Source organism: Populus euphratica, unplaced genomic scaffold (genome assembly GCF_000495115.2).
Source record: "Populus euphratica unplaced genomic scaffold, PopEup_1.0 scaffold276.1, whole genome shotgun sequence".
NCBI lineage: Eukaryota > Viridiplantae > Streptophyta > Magnoliopsida > Malpighiales > Salicaceae > Populus > Populus euphratica.
Window position 1 is genome coordinate 41,985 of NW_011500158.1, and position 22,791 is coordinate 64,775.

General features: G+C 31.6%; 1 protein-coding gene across 1 annotated transcript; it reads right to left on the minus strand.

The window, feature by feature from the left end:
* Positions 1-8,411: 8,411 nt before the first annotated feature.
* On the minus strand, positions 8,412-10,395 carry LOC105111138 (1-aminocyclopropane-1-carboxylate synthase 7-like). Its single transcript, XM_011006407.1, has 4 exons — positions 10,113-10,395; positions 9,873-10,001; positions 9,596-9,756; positions 8,412-9,510 (listed from the first exon to the last, which is right to left on the minus strand). Exons 1-4 carry the CDS (start codon positions 10,281-10,283, stop codon positions 8,649-8,651), a joined length of 1,323 nt encoding a protein of 440 aa, XP_011004709.1. The 5' UTR covers positions 10,284-10,395; the 3' UTR covers positions 8,412-8,648.
* Positions 10,396-22,791: the final 12,396 nt, after the last annotated feature.

The window sequence follows — 22,791 nt, forward strand, 5'->3', positions numbered from 1 at the left end:
ATTAAGTTTGGAAGAAATTATTACCGAAAAAGTTTCATTTTCTCCCAAAAATGAGTATTTGAGATTACATGGCAATGGCTTCAAATCAGGTTTTGGTGGTTGAACACTTGAAGGTATGGACCTAATTGATCATGGTGGCAATTCCTCAATTTTTGGTCTCCAAATATTTGCCTTTGATTCTTCCTGAAAACAAACCATTTGCAAATCTTTAGATTCATTAAACTCAGTTTCATTGGAAGAATTTTCAAATTGATCGTAAATTATTTTTTCAATAAAATCTACTTCCTGTAAATCATTATCATCTCCAGGTTGCTTGCAAATGTTAAAAACATTCATTTTCAATGTCATGTTTCCAAAAGACAACTTCATCACTCCATTCCTACAATTAATCAATGCATTAGAAGTTGCAAGAAATGGACGTCCTAAAATAACAGGAATTGAATTGCATGCTTCAACAGGTTGTGTATCCAAGACAATAAAATCTACAAGAAAGATGAATTTATCAACTTGTACTAACACATCTTCAACTATTCCTCTAGGCATTTTTATAGATCTATCAGCAAGTAAAAGAGTAACAGAAGTAGGTTTTAACTAACCTAGATTGAGACTTTGAAAAACCGAATATGGAAGTAAATTCACACTAGCTCCAAGATCAAGTAAAGCTTTGTCAATTTTATGTTCTCCAATAAAGCAAGAAATTGTAGGACAACCAGGGTCTTTATATTTCAAAGCATTATTATTTTGAAGAATGACACTTACTTGTTCGGCTAAGAAGGCTTTCTTTTTCATATTCAATTTTCTCTTTACAGTGCATAGATCTTTCAAAAATTTAGTATAAGATGGTACCTGTTTAATAGCATCTAGCAAAGGTATATTAATCCTTACCTGTTTGAAAGTTTCAAAGATTTCAGAATTGTGATTGACTTTCCTTTGTTTGGTTATGACATGAGGAAATGGAAGTGCTGGTGGGGAATCAGTCTCTTCTTTGCAATGATCAGGTTCAACCATTTCCTTACCCTTGGAGACTAACTCACCTTCTTTCTCACAAGGTTCAAGAATAGGTTTTTTAATAACCTTACCACTGCGGAGAGTAGTGACTGATTTGACTTGATCCAGATGTTGGCTTCCAGAATTGCTTGTACTTGAATTGTATTGCCCCTTGGAATTTTGCTGGGGTTGAGATGGAAACTTACCTTTCTCCTGAAAACTGAGAGCAGATGTGAACTTTGCAAGAGTATCTTTCAAATCAGCCATGGTTTGAGCATTTTGAGTGTTGATTGTCTCTTGCTTTTCAATGAATGCATGTAATCTTTCCTCAAGATTTCTTCTAGGAGGGGGAATATAAGGAGGTGCATATCCATGAGAATTTTGAAAATTATGTTGTGTTTGAAATGGTGGCTGTGAAGTTTGTGCATTATTGTTACCACTCTTCCAACTGAAATTTGGGTGATTTCTTCTTATATTTGTTTCAGTGTGTTTCAGGTTTGTTAATGTTCGTTATTTCAGATGATATCTTCTATACTCTATTTTTCTACCTTTAAACATTGAGGACAATGTCTTGTTTTAGTTGGGGGGAGAGGGTGGTAGCTAAAAAAAAAAAAAACTATGTTTTCTATTTCATAAAGCATGTGCAAAATTGTTGTTACTATGATGGCAGAGTAAGGAGAACTTTTATGACTCTTGAGATGTATTTTAGTAATTATTCGTAATAAGGTTTATCATAATACTTCTTGAAATATTCAGATTTACAAACTCTCACATTGTTATCACTTAATTCTACTCATATACTCATTTAACATGTATTCTTAAACCTTATTTTTCACACACACACTTTAACATATGATTGTGGGTTGCACATTAGATTATTACATTATTTATGTTCTTTTGTTAAAGGTAACAACTAAGGGAAAGGGATAGTATATCATTTTTTTTTTAAAAAAAAGAGCAAAAAAAAATTAAAAAAAATGATGATAATAAAAATGTAGATAAGTTTCGTTTCGTAGCCTCCCTAACCTAAGCAATTAAGCCTGAAAGGGTGTTTCAACACCTAATACCCTAAAGTCAACTAACTTGGGAGCTATTGGCCCAACGCTTGTTACATGGGTTGAGGAGAAAAGCTTAAGGGAATCAAACATTGCATTATCTACATACCAATATCTGCGACCCGAGTTGCTAAGCTCGTAGGGGTGTCTTAACACCTAATGCCCTAAGACCAACTGGTCTTGGAGTCATTGTTGAAAGCTCGTTACATGGGTTAAAGATACATGGTGTTTTAAGTTATGATTTTTGCTAGCTTCTCTCACCCCAATCAAATGGCGGATAACGGAACTCCGTGATTTATGTCGGTTCTTTCAGTTTCCCTTGATAACTGATATCTGTGTATATATTTGTACAATTCTTTGAATCTCTCTTCTAATTCTCATTTGACAATGGACACTAATCTTGAAAAATTGAAAAAGTATTTTCCCGCTCTGCCTCATAATGCGATTACAAAAATTTATCATGCTAGATGTGCAAGATTGAGCTTGTTACATGGGTTAAAGATGCATATGGTTTTAAGTTATATGTATATATATTTTAAAAAAAGAAAAAAAACAATAATCCCAACCTAAGGAAGTTAACCTTCCAAGAAAAGCCTCATAATTATATGTTGATAAATTAAGCACAAAAAAAAGGTTTATGAATATCTTGTTAAGAGGTATTGAGCAGGTATATAAATTTAACGAGAGTTTGTTTATCTGGATAGATTAATGGAAGTTAAATGATGAATACCTTGCTTTGTGAAATTTACAAATTATTTTTCTATTTTAACGCTTTAATTACTAGGGACTAGTAATAAGCTGGTTGGGGGGTGTGATTAGTACTTAAAAGTGCATTTTTATCAAGGTTTTATATCATCATTTTGCACTTGAAGTATCAATAACTCCTTAACTAAAGCATGTTTTATAATAATATATCTAATAATATAAAATACCTTTAATTTGTGGTAAATGTTCATTTTAAATGCAGGCCTATCACATAAATGAAAGGATTGATTGATGAATTTAAGAACTGAAATTGAAAGGACAAAGAGATGGCCAAACTTAGAAAAGAGATGTGGGTGCAATCCAAACCGGAATACTATTCGGTAATTGGGTCATATCTGAAGCTATAGATCTCAGATTTAGGTCTACTTTATATGGATGGAAAGGTAAGACATAGGCCTACAACATTCATGGAGCCTAAGATCTAAAAAGGCTATTTTCAAGTTCAAATTGTAGCAACAGCAAAGAAGCCCGAATCTGTCCTCCAACCCGAGCACTATTCAGTATTTTGGCCATATCTAGAGTTCTAGAAGACGAAATGAGCTGAAGTTTTTACACAAGAAAGCTGAGACAATTTTCTACAACTTTCATGTTTTCAAGTGGTTCTAATTTTGATATTATCAATGATGTTTTGGGCAGACAAGAGAAGATAAGGATTGTCACCAAGTCAAAAGTTGGTCACCCACTCATCAATTAGTCATCAAATCAATAGTTCCCAATTTTGGCCTATAAAAGGAGGCATTTGCCATGCATTTAGGCATCTTGGTTTCCAGATCAAGATCATGTTCTTGCTTTCTCTCTTTGTATTTTTTGTAATGTTTATGCTTTGCTTTCATTAATATCAAGTTTATGCCTTTCATTTCCTTTCATTTACTTAGCTAACTTTTATCTTATTTATGTTCTTATTTTGTTTATTTATTTTTCTTTCTTTTATTATGTTTAGCTAAGTTTATTATATCAAGGTGAAAAGGTTACACTAATGGTGTAAGAATAAGTATAGTATAAACTTAATATGGACTTTAATGTTTGATACTAACGTGTTTTGTATTTGTTATCTTGTTCACTCTTTAATACTTTGCTTGTTAAATGACTAATCTTGATTTATGTTGTATAACACTTGGTACAACAAATGCTTGGCACTTTCATAGCCCATACTGTATGGTATAACTGACACCTGAGTTATGAAAGGAACTTGATTTGTTGTTAACATAAGTTATAATCATGAATGCTTGACGAGATTTATAAGTATTAGCATTAATTGCATAAGATGACTAATGTAATCATGTTAACAATCTATAATCAGATTGGAACCTTCTTTGTGTGCGGTTTCCAATTGAATAATAAGAGTTTATACTATACTTGTTTGACATACCATTAGTGGATCCTCTAACCTTGACATTTATTCTTATTGTTGTTAAATCTTTACGTTAATATTCCATCTCAAAGTTCTCATCATCATCATCATCTTCTTCTTCTTCTTCTTCTTCTTTATTATTATTATTATTAGTATTACTACTACTACTATTATTAGTACTATTATTATTATTATTGTTATTATTGTTGTTATTATTATTATTATTATTATTATTATTGCTGTTATAACTATTATTATTGTTGTTGTTGTTATTGTATTATTATTTATAATTTGTACAATTAATCTCCCTATGGTTCGACCCCGGTCTTGTCGAGTTATTTATTACTTCGACACTCCTACACTTGGGAGAAGACATCAATCTTTTCGTCGTGTCACCTATGATGATGGATCATCAAAGAGGGGGGGACCTATATTTCTCAGGTACGTGTACATGCATATTGATCATAATGCATTGTTTTTAGCGTTGTCATATCGGTGTTTCATCATCACCTTTTAGGTACTGCATTTTTAACCCTACCTCATTTTGTGTGTGCTTTTGAGCCCTCACTTTTTTCCAAGTGCGCCTTTGAGCCACCATTTTCTTAGGTAGTGTGTTTTTAACCTTACCTCATTTTGAGTGCGCCTTTGTGCCCTCACTTTTTTTTGAGTGCGCCTTTGAGCCACCATATTCTTAGGTAGTACGTTTTTTAACCCTACCTCATTTTAAGTGCTCCTTTAAGCCCTCACTCTCAGGTAGTGTGTTTTCTAACCCTACCTCCTTCTGAGTGCGCCTTTAAGCCACCATCTCTTGGGTAGTGCATTTTCTAACCCTACCTCATTTCAAATGCGCTCTTGAGCCAACATCATCTTGTTCTAGTTCTTTATTATTATTATTATTATTAGTATTACAAACTACCACAACAAGTTTACAATTTATTCATAACCAAGATATTTACATCACACATAAATAAACTACTAAAGTGTGGTGGCAATGACAAAATAACAATGATCCATCTTTGACATGCGCTTGAAGGGGCTGTCATGGTGTATGTACCACTGTTGTATGGTTAACTCAATCTTTATGGTTTACTGCTCCATGGTCTTTCTCATATTTTTTATGGTGTTGTCTGCTGACATTAATATAGAAAGATCAAAGGCATTGAAGGTTTGATGGTCTTTTCTCTCTTAATTGCTTTGTTTTCTAACTTTTGAATTTGCCCATGAAAATATTATTGGGTTACATGGATCATATGATTGTATAGATCTATTTAAGTGGAGAAGAACGGTGGTAATCTCACCTTATTTGGAGGTTGAAAGAGAGGGTAATCGAACAAAGAAGTTTTGAGAGATATTTTCTCTCTCTTTTCGGTTTATGATGATGTAGAGGTTGTTGAATTCAATTGATAGAAAGATGAAAGCTTTTAAAAAAATAAAAAACAAAGACAAAAATTTAGGTTTTAAAGAGAAAAAGATGAGGCTAAAGTTTTTTTATAGAAGAAATGTAAGGGAAGATGAATTGTTTTCTTCTATAGTTTATTTCTCTAAATTTCAGCTCATATACTTTCAAAACAAATTTATGATGGCTCTCTCCTATAATGGCTTGGGTTTTTTGTTAAGGTTTTAGGAAAGTGTAGAGGATGAAGATGATAAATAATCCTTTTTTTTCTTTTTCTTTCTCTATTCTCTAAAATAAATTATGATGGCTCTCTCTTATGGTGTTTAAAGCTTTTGGTTAGGGTTTTGAGAGAGTTTGGAGGAAGAAATGATAAATAGTCCCTCTTTTCTCCTTTTTCTTTCTCTATAGCATAACATTTTTGTTATTTTCTCTATATTACTTGGTTCTAAGTTATTTAATTATATTTTAGCCTTTTATTTTTTTATTTTGTACTTTAGCCCCTGTGTATTTTACTTTCTAATTTTATTTTTTGATTATTTAGTTTTGTTTTTGAAAAACAATGTCAATATCAATTTGATAAGATATCAAGAATTATAAAATATACATTAATGCATTGAAAATATATCTCTTTAAATTTAATTTTTTAAAAAGACATCAACAATAAAAAAATAAACGAGAGAATAACTAAAATACATCAAAAATATATTTTTTGAATTTGTTTTTTTAATTAATGGAATTTATTTTGGAATTGGAGCTCAAATTTTAAATTATAACACTTATGATGTTTAAAATAAATAGAAATCTCAGAGTGGGGTTGGGTTCTCCATGCACACCTTGACTTATTAGTCGGGGCTAAATAAATAGACCCCTTCTTCTAGATCTAAAGCACCTAACCTATATGCTAAGTTTTGCATTTTTTAGAATAAAATTATCTTTAAATCAATTTATTAAAATTATACTTAATTAATGACCCCATATGCCATAACTTTCAATAACATTTAAGTCTTTAATGTTAATTTTTACAATTCTTTTGTAATAATTACATGCTAACTTAATCTGTATAATTTTTTTAACATACCATCTCATTAATTTTCAATGAGAATATGATATCTATTTTTTATTTTTTATTAAATATTTTAATATAAATTTCTCAAATTTATTATTCCTAAAGTTATTCATATGAGTGTGTGAAAATGATCGATTCATAATTTTTATTTTTTTATTAAAAATTAATTTTCCAATCATAATAAATACATATTTTTGAATGTGTCAAAACATGTTTATATATATATGAACAAGAAAACAGGTTTTTTTTTTTTAAAAAAAAAGAGATTAGTTTATTGCTCTTGGATTCAAGTTATTAGAGTTTTGATGAATAATTTTTAAGTTCCACTAACTTTTATTCCATTAATCATGCTACTAATAAAAAGATATGTTATTGTTAGAAAAATTAAAATTACATGAATGAGAGATGGTAATTTTAAGTAAGTTTTTTTTACTGTTAAAATCTTAATCATTATTTTTTTTATGAATATTTATTTTAATTTTCATATAATTAAATAGAAATAGATTTTTAAAAGTACCATACATCATGAAGTAAAATATTTGTATTTGTATATATATTTTACATTTTACAATGATGAGTAACTTCATGTTTAGTCTTTAAGCAGCATTAGTCAATTTTGTTTTACAATTTACTAGTAGATAGTTTTTCCAATTCACTTTAATAAGTGAAAGCATTATTTTTTTCAATATTCATGATGCTGTGAAAACATTAATAATGATAAAAAAAAAAATCCCTTCTCTAGGAGGGCTCTTGAGATGGATGCAATTAAACAAATCGATATTTAGTGATGAATTTGTGACTTAAATAATTTTTATAATAATAATAATAATAATATTTTTTTATGCAAAACTGTATGCCCTTTAAGATTCATCATTATATATATATGATCGATGGGCCCTTTTTATTAGTTTTTTTATTTTATTTTCTTTCTTTTTCTCTGACAAAAAATGCATATTATTTGGAAGAAAAAAAATCAATTACAGCTCTTGCATCCAATTGATCAGAAAGTTTGCAGACTGCGCAGCCAAGTAATCACGCAACCTACATTCTAAATATGTTGAGGATACTGGTTGACCCTTGGCACACCATGCCACATCTTGCTGACATTTTCATTCTTAATGATAGTATTTGAAACTTATTACTTTATTTATTTATTTATATTATGTCAAATCGAAAAACAATCTCAATATGAAATCATCTCAATGCGACCAACTCTATGATATAATAATATACATCACCCTCTCTCAATAAATCCTTGTTTTGCTGCTTTTGTTCATTCCTAATAATTTAAATGATATAATGCATAGAATAATTTAATTATAAGCAATCACAGGTATATCTTCCAAAGTTATAATTATTTATGGAGTAATATAGAGTTCAAATGACATTAGAGACTTCCTTCTTATGGAGATTCTCAAGTCAAATCACTTTTATAATAGCAATAATTAATAATAAATGATGATGATAATGAAATTATGTTATTCAAAGCTCAAAATCAAATACATTGCTTGCTTGAGAAAAAACAGTGACCAAGTCCAGGACATAATAGAGAGGATCTTCTTGGTCAAAACTTATTCAAGTGGTGTTGCAATTGGAGTTTATAGAGAACTTTCTTAGCAAAGCAGGAAAACAAAGAATATTTATACACACACACACACACACCTCTTTGCAGAGTTGGGTTTGTCTCGTTCTAGTGTATGTCAGATTGAAATCACCCACATACATACATATATACATACACATACATATATGTATGTATGTGTATGTATATATGTATGTATGTGGGTGATTTCAATCTGACATACACTAGAACGAGACAAACCCAACTCTGCAAAGAGGGGTGTGTGTGTGTGTGTATAAATATTCTTTGTTTTCCTGCTTTGCTATATTTATATATGTGGTTGATTTCAATCTGACATACACTAGAACGAGACAAACCCAACTCTGCAGAGAGGTCTTTGTCATCCAAAAGAATCAAAATGGGTGGGGCCATTGGAAAAAAATGGAGACTACTGCTGTAGAGGAAATTCAACGGCGTGCTGTTTTCCTTTGTTCCATGAAATTGTGTATTCTCTTGAGGGCGACTTCAAGTGTCTCCTCGCTCATGTTAGCGAAGCATACCCTAAACCATCCAGGTTCAGAGCAATGGCAAGAAGAGCCTGGAGATATATTTAGCTTCACTTCATGAAGGATAGACTTCCAAAGAGCCACTTCACCTTCTCTTGTTGGTGTCTCCAACAATGGACTTAAATTCATCCAGCAAAACAACCCAGCATTACCTTTCAAACACTCTATCCCGGCATTTCTCAATCCTTGAATTATCATTTCATATCTCTTCCTTAGCCTCTCTCGATTTTCCTTGATGTACTTCTCGGTGAACTTCTTGTTAGACAACATGGAAGCCAGGAGATGTTGTGTTTGAGAAGAAATCAATGTGAAGCTAGACATCCTTCTCGCAGTGGTGACAACTTTGTCATTATATGAGTATATAGTTCCAACTCTAAAACCTGGAAGACCAAGATCTTTAGAAAGACTGTAAACTATGTGAACTCTTTCTGAATCTTTATATCCACGAGCTTCAAGGATCTCAGCAATGCTTATAAATTCAGATGAAGAGAAGGTGGATCCTGAGTAGATCTCGTCGGACACGAGATGGATGTTTTTGCGGGTGGAAAAATCAAGAATCTCTTCCAGAACAGAGCGCTGGATTGTGGCTCCTAGTGGATTTGAAGGATTGGTTATAAGTACCCCTCTCACGTTGATGTTCATGGCTACTGCGCCCTCATATGCAGCTTCCAGGGCTTGAGTAGTGATCTGGAAATTGTTTGAGATATCACAGTGTATCGGTACAATTTTTGCACCGGTCCTCCACCTTAAATCTCTGTCAAATCTGAAACAAGACCAATTGGAGATCAAAAACTAGTACTCATGAAATGATTTGCTTTCAATAGAGTTCATCGAGGACCGCTTCTCACCCTGGATAGTATGGAGTTGGAACTAGCAAAGCATCACCAGGATTGGCTAGAATGAAGGTTAACAACTCGTTAGCAGCAGTTGCTCCTGCTGTCAGGACTACCCTGTCAGGGTCAAATTTTGCTCTTCCACCTCTGATTTGCTCCATGAAACCTGCCATTGCCTGCTTACAAATGCAATTGACATGTCAGGGTTTTCTTTCTACTATACGTTTGTTTTGGAATGCAAAGCTGCAAAGTTATCCTGGTTTTTTTTCTTTAAAAAAAACGAAGGCAGTACCTGTCGGAAAGATTCGAGTCCATGGTAATCTTGAAACAAGGCATTTTCTCTAAACCCTGGTGATCCCTTTCCCCAGCTAGATGCTTCTGAATGCTGTTCCAAGTACTCTTCTAACAAATCAAACGAAACCTGATCAAGGAAGAACAACAAAGTGCATAAGCTTAAGTGAGAAACTCTTGGAAAGGTTTGAAATATAAAAGCTTTAGTCCTTGCATGACATATTGTCTTGCCGGGACTTACTTGATTTTCTGCCAGTCCCATCTGTATGACTCCTGATGGATTAGATGATTCATCGTAAGGGTCTTCATCATAAGCTTTCCAGCCTGCGAAGTATGGGGAGTCCTCTCCGTGAGTTTCAGAAACTGCAACTTTTGAGAGTCCAACGGAGGGTTGCTCAATCTCTATGGCCATAATCCGATTTCTTGCACGAGATAGTAAGGGCCAAGGCCTCTACTATAAAATTAAGAAATCTGCTAGGCGTGGAAGTTGAGATGGAGAAGGAGAAGGAGAGGGAGCGAAGAGCAGAAAAGGAATAGAATTGTTGAATGAAAACTTTGTCACTAAACCCTCTTTATAGGGAAGTCATGGAGGCTTTGACATAGAACTGGTCCCACAACTTACCGGTTCTTGAGAATATATATATATATTAAAGAGCACAATATCGATAGCCGATTCTGTGTAATGCAAGCAATATCAAGATTAATCTCACCCTTTTTTACTCGATATTTTTATCTCCAATGACAACTGTTCATTTCTGTCATCTTGTTAAAGCTTCCTTCATCTAAATCTTTCTATAAGATCCACACCGAATATGGTGGTTGATGGCGGGTGCGTGTTAATTTTTTTCTTTTGAAAGGCTCAAAATTAACGATGATCGATTCTTTTAAGGCCTTATTGTTATAATAATAATAGTGGTCTTGTTAACATTTCAGCAAGTCCCCACTTCCCAACCTATGACTAACCAAATCCTTGATGCATGAAGGACTTAAGACTCAAAAATTCCATACTAAAACCAATATCTACAGCATGCAAATATTTCAAGAGATCTAAGAGTGGTTAAGCTCTGATTATCTGACAAAGATACCAATTTACACAAGATTAAGATTCTGATTTGGGAACAAAGTTGGGATAAAATAGAAGGTTTGAGAAGATCTTACGGGCCTACATGTAGCAGAACTAATATCAAGCAACAGATTTCGTAACATCATTAGATTTTCAAGTATCGTAGTTTCTAATCATCATGTAAACTGATCTAGTTTTGCAAGTCCTACTTGTGTCTTGGCAAATTAAGACATGTTTTTGGTAAACAAGTGCTGAATGTATAGAAACACGTAGAGATGAGGGATTATCCAGTGTCGCTGAAGTCAACGTGGCAGGAAAGTGTGTGCATGCTCCATCAACAACGTTAATGAGCAACAACATAATATAATTAATAAGCATAGGTCATTAATTAACTTGCTTAATTAATCACTTAACCGATGGCTTATATATATCACACAAAATGCATGCATGTTGAAGATGCATATCTATGAATATCTATACAGTTTGTCTGTCGCCTTAGCATGCCAGCATGTAAGGGTTAAGATACTTGTCTTGCGGATTTCAACTGACAAGCCCAGAGGATTAAAAACAGTTGATGGGGAAGAAATAAAAACAATAGAAATAAGAAAAACACGTTGGATAATTAATTAAGAAAGTATTGTGCTTCCTTTTCTTCTTCCTCTTCTTCTCTCTTGAGATGGAATATCATGTTTCTTAATTTAAATCATATATCGACGTGGGGTTCGATGAATATCCATCTCCGGTCGATGACGGCTACTCGGGGGCTTTGGCCTCTAAAACAGAGACAAAGATCTTGTTCTTGAGTACGAGATATGTATATATATATATATATATATTTGTGTGTGTGTGTGTGTGTGTGTTTTGTCGGAGTAATATTCTAGGTATAATTACCAGTTGCAGCGTTACATTTGCTCAAAACTAGGATGTATGGTTTTTTACATGTGGATGAATGATATAATTTCAAGAGTTTGAACCTTTCTTTAAAAAAAAACAAGGAAAGTTAGAAGAATAAGAGTGCTAGTATTGAAACTAATGATTAAATAAATTATTATTATTATTATTAAGATGCTAGTGAGAGGGAGTGTTACAACCCCAGATTTCATAATGAATAAATAAACAATATAAGAGTAATATATAAAACTGTGTATTCTATGTGTTTTCTGATTTTCTGCTGCTTTTATTCCACAAACCTTGTTAACTGCAAGAGCTGCTAATAAAACTTGGCATCACAGACGGACCACCCCAGCTTGCGAATTTTAATTAATTTTGTTTTGAATAAAGAAATCCACGTTCATCTGCAAAAAAAATAGTTTTACTTGTCCAGCTTGTTATTCTTTAAGCAAATCTTGCACGTTGTATTTAAATCTTTTGAACCATCAGTGCTCTAAAGTTCATTTGAGTTTACTTTTCAGTGATATATATGAACTTCTCCCGCTCTTTCATTGAATGGAGATCAATTGTTTACTTTTTTTTCTGGTTATTTTTGTTTAATTCTTTGAATTTCTAAGGAAGAGTTTTGCAGAGAAGATGAGAAGAGATTGTTGTATTTTTTTATTATTATTTTCACTAATACAACAAACTCTGCTTTTATACACATTACATGTAACTGATTCCATTATTTTAGGAATCAAGATCATCTCATCCATCCATTAATGGAGGGTCACAATTCTTACACATAAGAAACGGTTTGTAACTGATTTATAATAGTAAAAACAACTATAACTGTTATAACTGCTTTAACTGTTTTTTTAACTGATGTAACTACTTTAACAGAAGCTTCTTCTATTCTTCATTCTTCTCGTTATACTCTCAGGATTTACTTCTGAAGCTTTAAAAACAAGCTTAACTTTCAACAGCCTCTCCTAAGTTGCTTACTGGTTTAACTCCAAGATTCAATCTTAGTTACTTGAATCTATCTTTAGGCAATGCTTTCGTGAAGATGTTTGCAAACTGTTCTTCACTTCTATAGAATTTCACATCTATTACTCCCTCTTGCAGAGCCTCTCTTATGAAGTGATACTTCCTGTTTATGTGTCGAGTTCTTTGATGAAAAATAGGATTTTTGGCAATTGAAATTGCTGACATATTATCACAGAATAAGGGTGTTGCCTCAGCTTGCATTTCACCAAAATCATCAAGAACAAATCGTAACTAAATGGCCTGAGCAGTTGCTTCAGATGCTGAGACATACTCAGCTTCTACAGTTGATAATGCTACTGTGTTCTGTTTCACAAAGGATCAGAAGAACGCTCCATTTCCAAAGCTGAATGCATAGCCCGAAGTGCTCCTGCTATCATCTTCACTTCCTGTCCAATCTGCATCACAAAATCCAATAAGAGTTGCTGCTTGGTTCCTTACGTATTCAATCCCATAGCTGAGAGTTCCTTGCATATATCTTAGGACTCTTTTTGTAGCTCCCATATGAATCTTAGTAGGTCTAGTCATGAACCGTGATAGTAAGCTTGCAGCATACATTAGATCAAGTCTTGTTGCTGTCAAGTATAATAAACTTCCTACTATTTTTTTATAGAGACTTTCATCAGCCAACTCACTCCCATCCACCTTCTTTAGTTTCTCACCAGTAGCCAAAGGAATAGATACTGGTTTGCAGTCCTCAAATCCAAACTTGCTAAGCAAGGATTTGGCATACTTGCTTTGATGAATAAATACCCCTTGATCGGTTTGCAGTATTCTCATGCCAAGAAAATGATGAAGGAGCCCAAGATCAGATATCTCATACCTCTGCATCATTTCTCTTTTAAATTCACTAAGTAGCCTTTCACTGCTGCTAGTGTACACAATGTCATCAACATAGATTGAGACAATGATCAAATTTCCTTCCAGGTCTGACCTTGTATACAAAGTAGCTTCATTTGTGCTCCTTTTGAATTTGCACATAGAGAGATATGCATCAATTTCACTATACCAAGCCCTCGGTGCCTACTTTAGTCCATACAAGGCCTTTTTTAGTTTGTAAACTTTGTGTCTTGCATTCTTTACTTCAAACCCTTCAGGCTGCTCAACGTATACTTCTTCTTTGAGGACACCATTTAGGAATGCTGACTTCACATCCAACTGAAACAACTTCCATCCCTTCTGTGCTGCAAGTGCAATGAGAGTTCGAATTGTGTTCGGCCTTGTTACTGGTGCAAAGGTTTTGTTGTAGTTAATTCCAGATTTCTGTGCATATCCTTTTGCTACAAGGCAAGCCTTGTGTTTTTGTATTGTACCATCAAGATGAAGCTTAGTTTTGTATACCCATTTCACTCCTATCATAGGTTTATCAATCGGTCTCTCCACCAATTCCCAAGTATTGTTCTTCTCTATTACTTTCAATTCTTCCTCCATAGACTCCTGCCAGGCTTTATCTCCAAAGCTTCTTGATAGTTCTCAGGTTCTATGATGCACATGTAACACCTTGTATATATATCTTTCAAGGTTTTCAATTTTACTAGAGTAGAGCTAGATAAAGATTATTGACTATTATTACTGTCAATTTTCTCAACTAACTCTCTAACTGTAGAATTTTGATGGCAGTGTTCGATATTGTCAGGTTGAGCTACAGTAAAGTGTTCTTCAGAATTTTCACCTTCAACTTCACCTCTTTCAAGATTGAGAGATAAGTGGTTTTGGTTCCATAGATTTCTTTCCCAATTCCATGCTCTATCTTCACTGAAAATCACACTTCTTGAGAGAACAATTTTCTCAGATTTCAGGTCATATACTATATACCCCTTCTCACAGCTACCATATCCAACAAACACTCCCTTTCCAGCTTTGTTATCCCATTTCTGCCTTAGTGATGATGGAATGTGAGTGTAGCACAAACAACCCAACACTTTTAAATGTTTGACTCTTGGCTTCCTTCCTATGAAGGCTTCAAATGGAGTCTTTTCAATTATTGATGTTGTATAACATCTGTTTTGAATATACATGGCTGTATTCATAGTTTCTGCCTAGAAGATTACTGGCATTTCTTTCTCTAACAGCATAGTCCTTGCCATTTCACAAATTGTTCTGTTTCTCCTCTCTGCAACTCCATTCTGTTGAGGAAAGTATACAACTGTCAGCTGCCTCTCTATTCCTTGTTCTGCATAGAATTCTTCAAACTCATTTAAGGTATATTCACCACCTCTATCACTTCTCAGCTTCTTCAATTTATATCCACTTTGCAGCTCAACAAATGCTTTAAATTTCTTGAACACATTGAGTGCACCAGATTTTTTTCTAAGGAAGTATACCCAGCACATTCTTGAGTAATCATCAATAAATATGATGAAGTATTTGTTCCCTCTTACAGATTCATTCTGTATTGGTCCACACATATCAGTGTGGATTAGTTCCAGTGGATAGCTGGCTTTTAATGCTTGGTTTTTGTCGAATTTCTCCCTGTGATGTTTGCCTAATGCACAGCCTGCACATACATCTTCTACTTTTGTCAGAACAAGAAGTCCACATACCATCTTTTTCTACTGCATCTTCTTCATGCTAGCAAAGTTCAAGTGTCCTAGTCTTCTATGCCATATCCAAGAGTCCTTAGTCACTGAAGCTTTCCTTGTTGTTGGTGTGATGGTCTCAAGTGAAAGTGGAAAGCATCGATTTCCTCCTATAATCACTATTGCTATAACATTGTTGAGGCTTTCATCATCAAATATTACTGCTTTGTTACCTCCAAAAAGAATGTGATAACCATGCTCCATCATCTGACCTACATTCAATATATTTTCATCCAATCTGGGAATAAACAGTACCTCTTTTATGTATTTTTTTCCCATGCTAAGTTTCCACAACCAATGTGCCTTTTCCAGTTGCTTGCACCAGGTCTCCTGAGCCCATCTTTACTTTACAAGTTATTGTTTTATCGATGTTCATTAGTTTAGACTCTTGAGAAGTCATGTGGTTGCTACAGGCACTATCCATAAACAATACCTTTCTATCTTGCAAACTGGCAAAATGACAAGCATAAAACATGGTTCCAGTGGTAACTCTCTCTTCTTTTGCATAATTTGCTAGCTGTTTGTGACTATGACTTTCACAGTTTTTTGCAATATGGCCAAACCAATTGCATCTTTCATATCTTGGTTTTTTTTTTTTGTGTCTGCATAATCCAAAGTGTTGCTTATGGCAGACTTGACACTGTGGCTTTACAGTTGCCTGACTACTTCCCCAAGCAGTGTTATTCCAGCTTGTATTGTTGTAGTTGTTTAAGTTTCTATTTGGAAATGAATTTGATCCCCTCCTGTCTTGTGATTTCCATCTTTGAGAAGGTTTGTCTTGGAAACCCTTGTGTGAGCTGTAGGCTTGATTATTTCCAACCTTCAAATTGGAAAAGGCTTTCTCAGTTCCTGTTAGATTATCTCTTTCATCATGTAGATCCTCCCTCTTATCATAGACTTTAACAGAAGCAATGACTTCTTCTACTCTCAAAACATCAAGATCTCATGTCTCCTCTATGATTGACACAATGGACTTATATCTTCTACTTAGACTCATTAGCAGTTTCTACATAATTCTATTTTCTGACACATCTTCTCTTAACGATTTCAGGTTATTCACAATTGCAAAGAATTTACCTAAATATCCATTTATGCTTTCTCTTTCTGACATTCTCAAGTACTCAAAGTCAGCTCTCACTACTTGAAGTTTCACAACTCTAACCTTTTTATCTCCTCTGAATTCTCTACTCAAAATGTCCTAAACTCCCTTTGTAGTTTTCTTATTTCTTATACGTGGGAAAAGGTTGTTTATTAATGCTCCTTGTATGAGACTTAATGCTTTTGCATTCTTGATTTTGTCTTCTTTGGATGTAGTGATTGTTTGCAATGTAGTTTGCTCAGCTTCACTCTCTTCATTGACTGATCCATTTGCAACCTCAGGTGATTGATGAGATTGTATTCCAACTTTTATTACATCCCATAGATCGAATGCTATGAGGATTGTCTCCATCTTTACATCCCAAAAGTCATAATTTGTGCCATTGAACTGTGGAGTTCTTAAATCTCCTCCAATAGAACTTGATCCTACCATTTTTGAGTAATTAACAGTTTAATCAATCCGTTTTTTTTTCAATTTACGCCCCTCTTAGGAATCAGTTTGTGAGCTCTGATACCATGTTTAATTCTTTGAGTTTCTAAGGAAGAGTTTTGCAGAGAAGATGAGAAGAGATTGTTGTATTTTTTTATTATTATTTTCACTAATACAACAAACTCTGCTTTTATACACATTACATGTAACTGATTCCATTATTTTAGGAATCAAGATCATCTCATCCATCCATTAATGGAGGGTCACGATTCTTACACATGTAAGAAATGGTTTGTAACTGATTTATAATAGTAAAAACAACTACAACTGCTTTAACTGTTTTTTAACTGCTGTAACTGCTTTAACAGAAACTTCTTCCATTTCTTCATTCTTCATTCTTCTCGTTATACTCTCAGAATTTACTTCTGAAGCTTTAAAAACAAGTAACCAGCTTAACTTTCAACAATTTTCATTGATTATTATGAAACTTATTTGGTTTTATCATCATGAATAGGATGGAATGCCGAAGTTCCAAAAAATATTTGGTTATGGGCATAAAACGGATTATCGACCAAAATCATGTCTTTTTGGCATTGTAGCTCATATCATTAAAGGTAACGATATTTTGATATTGATTCTAAACATATTTATATTGCCTATCATGTTAGTTTTTCCTTCTGCACAGGATGAGTAGATAGTTTCTCCTCTAACACCAAACACACTACACCATATCTAAGTAGCCCTATTTCTATTTCATAGCAACCAATTATCCTCTTGTTCTATCATTCTTGAGACCACAAACACCACACCCCATCATTAACATTGCGTTCTAATGTAACTTGCGGGCTACGGTAAATCCTACTTGTATTTTTTTATTTTATTATTGTAAATGTTTGGACCAGTTTATATATATATATATATATTAATTAATTAATTCTATATATTTTAAAATTAATGATTATATACACCTTTAATACCCTTAAAAAAAAACTCAAATTTAAAACAGTTAAAGAACAGTCCCACTCATGTTTTGACTATACACATTGTTATGGCGTCTCCTACATCCGCTGCAACATCATTACAAAGAACAGCTCATCCCAGAAGCAGCCTAGAAGTTGGGACTTGGAAAGGAAAAGGACTGCTCAATGGGATCAATATAAAGGACAGCTTACAACTGGATTGCATTGAACTAGTAGCATTCTTCAACACTGCATTACGACTGTGTATTTAGACTAATTGCTTTTGGATTATACTCTTAACATAATAAACTCTTTTTTAATCATCAACAGCTCATTTTGTCAACATCAGTTTAGTAAAGTGTTGCTTTTGTCACTTGATGTCGTGGTTACGGAATACAAAATGTTTTTCTGTCTGGATTTACTGAAAATTGCCTCCAACATTTGCCGCGGGTTCTTTTTTATATATACTTTATTAAATAAGATCAACATGCGTGGTAAGCATACATTGCATGCTGTGCCAGCATCAAATTAATTAGTCTGAACATGAGAAAACGGACCCAACTCTAGATAAGATAATGATACTTCGCCTATAATCTTTTTGGAGTGAAAAATGATATTTCCGGAGGCTTCTACATGTAGAAATGAATATTAATAACCAACTTATCATATCCCTTGAATATGTTGGGTTTCCCGAAACACACGCCTCTCTCTCTCTATATACACACACACACACTTCTCCTATAATCTTTTAGGAGTAAAAAATATACTAACTAATTGATATATTTCCTAAGACTTTCTACATGTAAAAATGAATATTCATTGAAAAATAACCAACTTATCACATCCCTTGATTATGTTGGGTTGCAATGAAAATAATAAATTTAAAAATTATTTTGGAGTCTAAAAAATCTTATTAAACAAATCTATAATTGTTTAAGGTATATTATATAAAGATTACTTGAAAATCAAATATTTATTTCGACTTTAAATAATTGGTTCAAGACTAGATTATTGCAAGCTACAAGTCGTTCAAGTATCCAACCTCTAACAGTTATCCACATGAACCATTAATGAGAAATCTTTTAAACCCTTTTAAGAGAGAAAAAATGATATATCTTTAAATGTTAATTCTTTTTTTTTTTTTAGGTGTGTGCAACTTACTTAGGTCTCGTTTGTTCGCTAGAAAGTAGTTTCCTTTTAGAAAATGAATTTTAGAAAAGTGAATTTCGGGAACGTAAATTATTTTAAGAAGTTTAATAATGTAATGGAAAATAAGTTGGAAAATAATTTCCAGTGCTTGGTTATATTATGAAAAATGAGCTGAAAAATAACTTATTAATGTTTTATTTTTTTCAAGTTTATTAAAATAATAAGGAACAAATCTTACAAATTAAAAAGTGAAATGAGAATGAAATTGAAAAAAAATATAATGTCATAAATTATCTCTAATAAAATAAATAATAATCAAAATAATAGAGATCAAATCTAAAAAATTAAAAAATTAAAAATTAAAAAATTAAAATAATAATAATTAACATTTCATAAATTATTTCAAATAAAATAAGTAACAATCAAAAGAATAAGGACCAAATTTGATAGATAAAAAATTTCAATAAAAAAATGATAAGGAAAAAGCAAATAATAATTATAAAAATAAGGATCAAAGTTATTATAAAAATTAAATTTTAAGAGAAGAAATTAAAAAATAAATATTTAAAATAAAATATATATAGCAATCAAAAGTTTGAGGACCAAATTTAATACAATCAGTAAATAATACAATATTTCTAAATTTTTCATAACTTCCAGAAAGTGTTTTCCACCTAAATTTTTCAGAAAAACACTTTTCTGAAAACTAAGCCAAAAATTTTTTTAATTGAAAAATATTTTATGTTGACCAACTTTCCTAATAGCAAACAAACACAAGAAAGTTTGGAAAGTGATTTCATGGGAACCACTTTCCAGGAAACAAACACAGCTTTATAGTTTTTCTTTTTGTTCAAGATTATAAAAAATAAAAGTCATGACATTCTATTTATATGGAAACCTGAAAATCCTATACATGGAAAAAAATATCAATTTGCTACCTGAATAACTTTACATAAATTATCTTAGACAATTTTAGAAATTTATTCAATCATATCCATACATGATTTTTCTTAGTTTAGAATTGTAGTTCCTTGTATAAATTATATTTTAGTCCTTAATTTCTAAAACTTATTTACAATCAACTCGCACTTGATTAATCATCCCATTTTAATTTCTAACCAATGTTTCTTATGTACGTGACTCATTACATTTCTTAATAAATTTGTCTAAATATAAATTACAATCCTAAATAAAATAGGATTAAGTAAACTAAAAAAATTAATTTATTATCAAATCAACAATTAATTGATTTATATTTGAAGATCAAATATAATGTCCAGTAACTTACCATAATTCTCCAAATATTAAAAAAGTCATAAGTGATTTGACTTAACCTATTAATGATTAATTTTTCAAAGTAATTATTATCTTTTCATCAATAATATTCTGATTTAAACATTATAGCATGAAGTGTATCTACTATATCAAATCATATTAGTTCTTCACACCATAGTTATTGATTCTTTTAATGAGATTTGAATTTTTTTTCAAATCTCATTCAACTTTGCATAAAAATTTACAATTAATACTATTTGAGATTAATCTTTTTTTGATTAATTAAATACCTTCATATAGTTCGTGTTGTACTTAATATCTGCCTAATGGGCCTAATTTTTTAAAATATCCAATCATCATCAACATATAGGTGTTCATCGAGGAACCCTCTATATCATCTTACAGTTAAACAATTCCTTAGAGGTCTCATAACTCTCAGTCCTACTAGTCGCATCAATCAACTCTTTGAGATGCTAAATTTTTATTATATAAGCATTCATATCCCTATGTTGTGATTGAAGTTCAAGTGATATGCTGGCTAACATCACACACTTAGCTTGTTCATTATCATTAGTATGACAATGATATCTAGCCATTTTATTTGTTATCAATATCCTTCTTGGGATAAGAGGAGTTGGATATTCAAGAACATATAATTTTCTTTCTTGTTTAAGAACAATTCTTACATTTCAGTATCAATATAAGAATTTTGGTTTAGTCAATTTATTAACATCAAATATGCTATATAGGAATATATTTATTTTTAATCATGATAATCTATCAACTTATTCATGTAAAGATAACGAATATTGATTTCATGAATAAATATTTATAACTAAATTTAGATAAAGTTGTTATTTATAACTAAATTAAGTAGATAACATAGCTAATCAATCACATCTTTATATGACTCCTAGATTAGTTAGGTGACAACTTTTTGTCTAAACATATCATATATATTTCACCTAACTATTGCCTCTACTCTTATATGATTATAAGTAATTCATCAAAATCATATAAATTAGTTAAGTAGAAACCAATTTTATAACATTAAACATATTTGATTAATAATATTTTTGAGTAGCTTAACAAGATAGCCATGAATAAAACTATGGTTTTATATGTAAAATTAGAAGGCAACAAATCATGTTCTCAACATGTATTTAATATATTAATGAAAAATTTATTATTTTAATTAAGTCTATGTCATTAGTGATATGTCACATATAACAATTAAATATAAACATGCACGCTTAACATGTTATTCTAATTAGATGATTATTGACATATTTAAACTAATTTTTTTAGGCCATTAAAGGGAATAAGGTGGTAAAAACCTAGATAGCTATTGAAAAACTTTATTTGTCATTTGTGAGCCTATGGTTTACTTTTTTATCATTTTTTTCTTTGTCTTAGATCATTTGTGAGCCTATGGTTGTAGACTTTTTTATCATTTTTTTCTTTGTCTTAGATTATGAAATAGATTTTTCTTTCCAAATTTCTACATTTATAAATTACATAATATTTATATAATTATATAAGAAACCTTAACTTAAATTTAAAGGGAATTAGATGAGAAAATTATTTTACAAAAAAAATAGAGTAAAGGTGAGATGCGTAGGCTCTACTTGATATTACAATCATTTAACTATAAAAAAATAATTATACTGGTCTTTAAATGTCTATAACCATCCATCATGCATAAGAAAATATTACTATGCATAATTAAATACATTGCATGCTTAAATTTTAATTATTAGCTTTATGTGAAATTTTAAGATAATATTTCTAACACTTAGAAATATTAAATCAAATACAATTTGACAGTTTCCAAATATAATAAATTTTACTTAATACAAATTATTTTTTAATTCAAAATCTAACAAGAAAATAAATCATATTAAAATTCTTATTAATATCCTAAACTATTTTAAGATTAATTAAATAAAATATTCTGATTGAAAAACTCCTTTTATTTTAGAAAAAACTATTTTTCTAAAATATTTTAATTAAAGAATTTAATTAAATCCTAATCTAATTAAGATAACACAAAAACCCAGATTCACAAATTAATTACTTTAATCCAATCCTAATCCAATTAGGAAAAATTATTTCTACAATGAATTTAATTTAGGTTTTAATTTTAAAACATAAAATCAACATTTTATATAAGGAGTAGAATCATAATTCTATCCGAAAATGCCTATAATAATTAAGAGTAAGTTGTAGGAGTCATATGGTAATTTTTCACACTAAAACACTATATGTAAACAGATATAAGATATGGATGAAATTGTAATTATACCAATAGAAACCCTAAAGAAAGCTATAAGGGCAAAATTATACTTCTGCCTTTCCCTTCTTCTTTCTTATTGTTATCGGTAGTGGGCTTACAGATCTAATAGTTGTAGCCAATGTTGGCGCTGCTAGACAAGAGAGTGAGGGGTTAC

Coding starts and splice junctions, on each gene's coding strand:
- LOC105111138 (XM_011006407.1), bottom strand. CDS start 10,283: ATGGCCATAGAGATTGAGCAACCCTCCGTTGGACTCTCAAAAGTTGCA. Junction 9,757..9,872: donor GACTCGAATCTTTCCGACAG/GTACTGCCTTCG, acceptor ATTTGTAAGCAG/GCAATGGCAGGTTTCATGGA. Junction 9,511..9,595: donor CCAACTCCATACTATCCAGG/GTGAGAAGCGGT, acceptor GTCTTGTTTCAG/ATTTGACAGAGATTTAAGGT.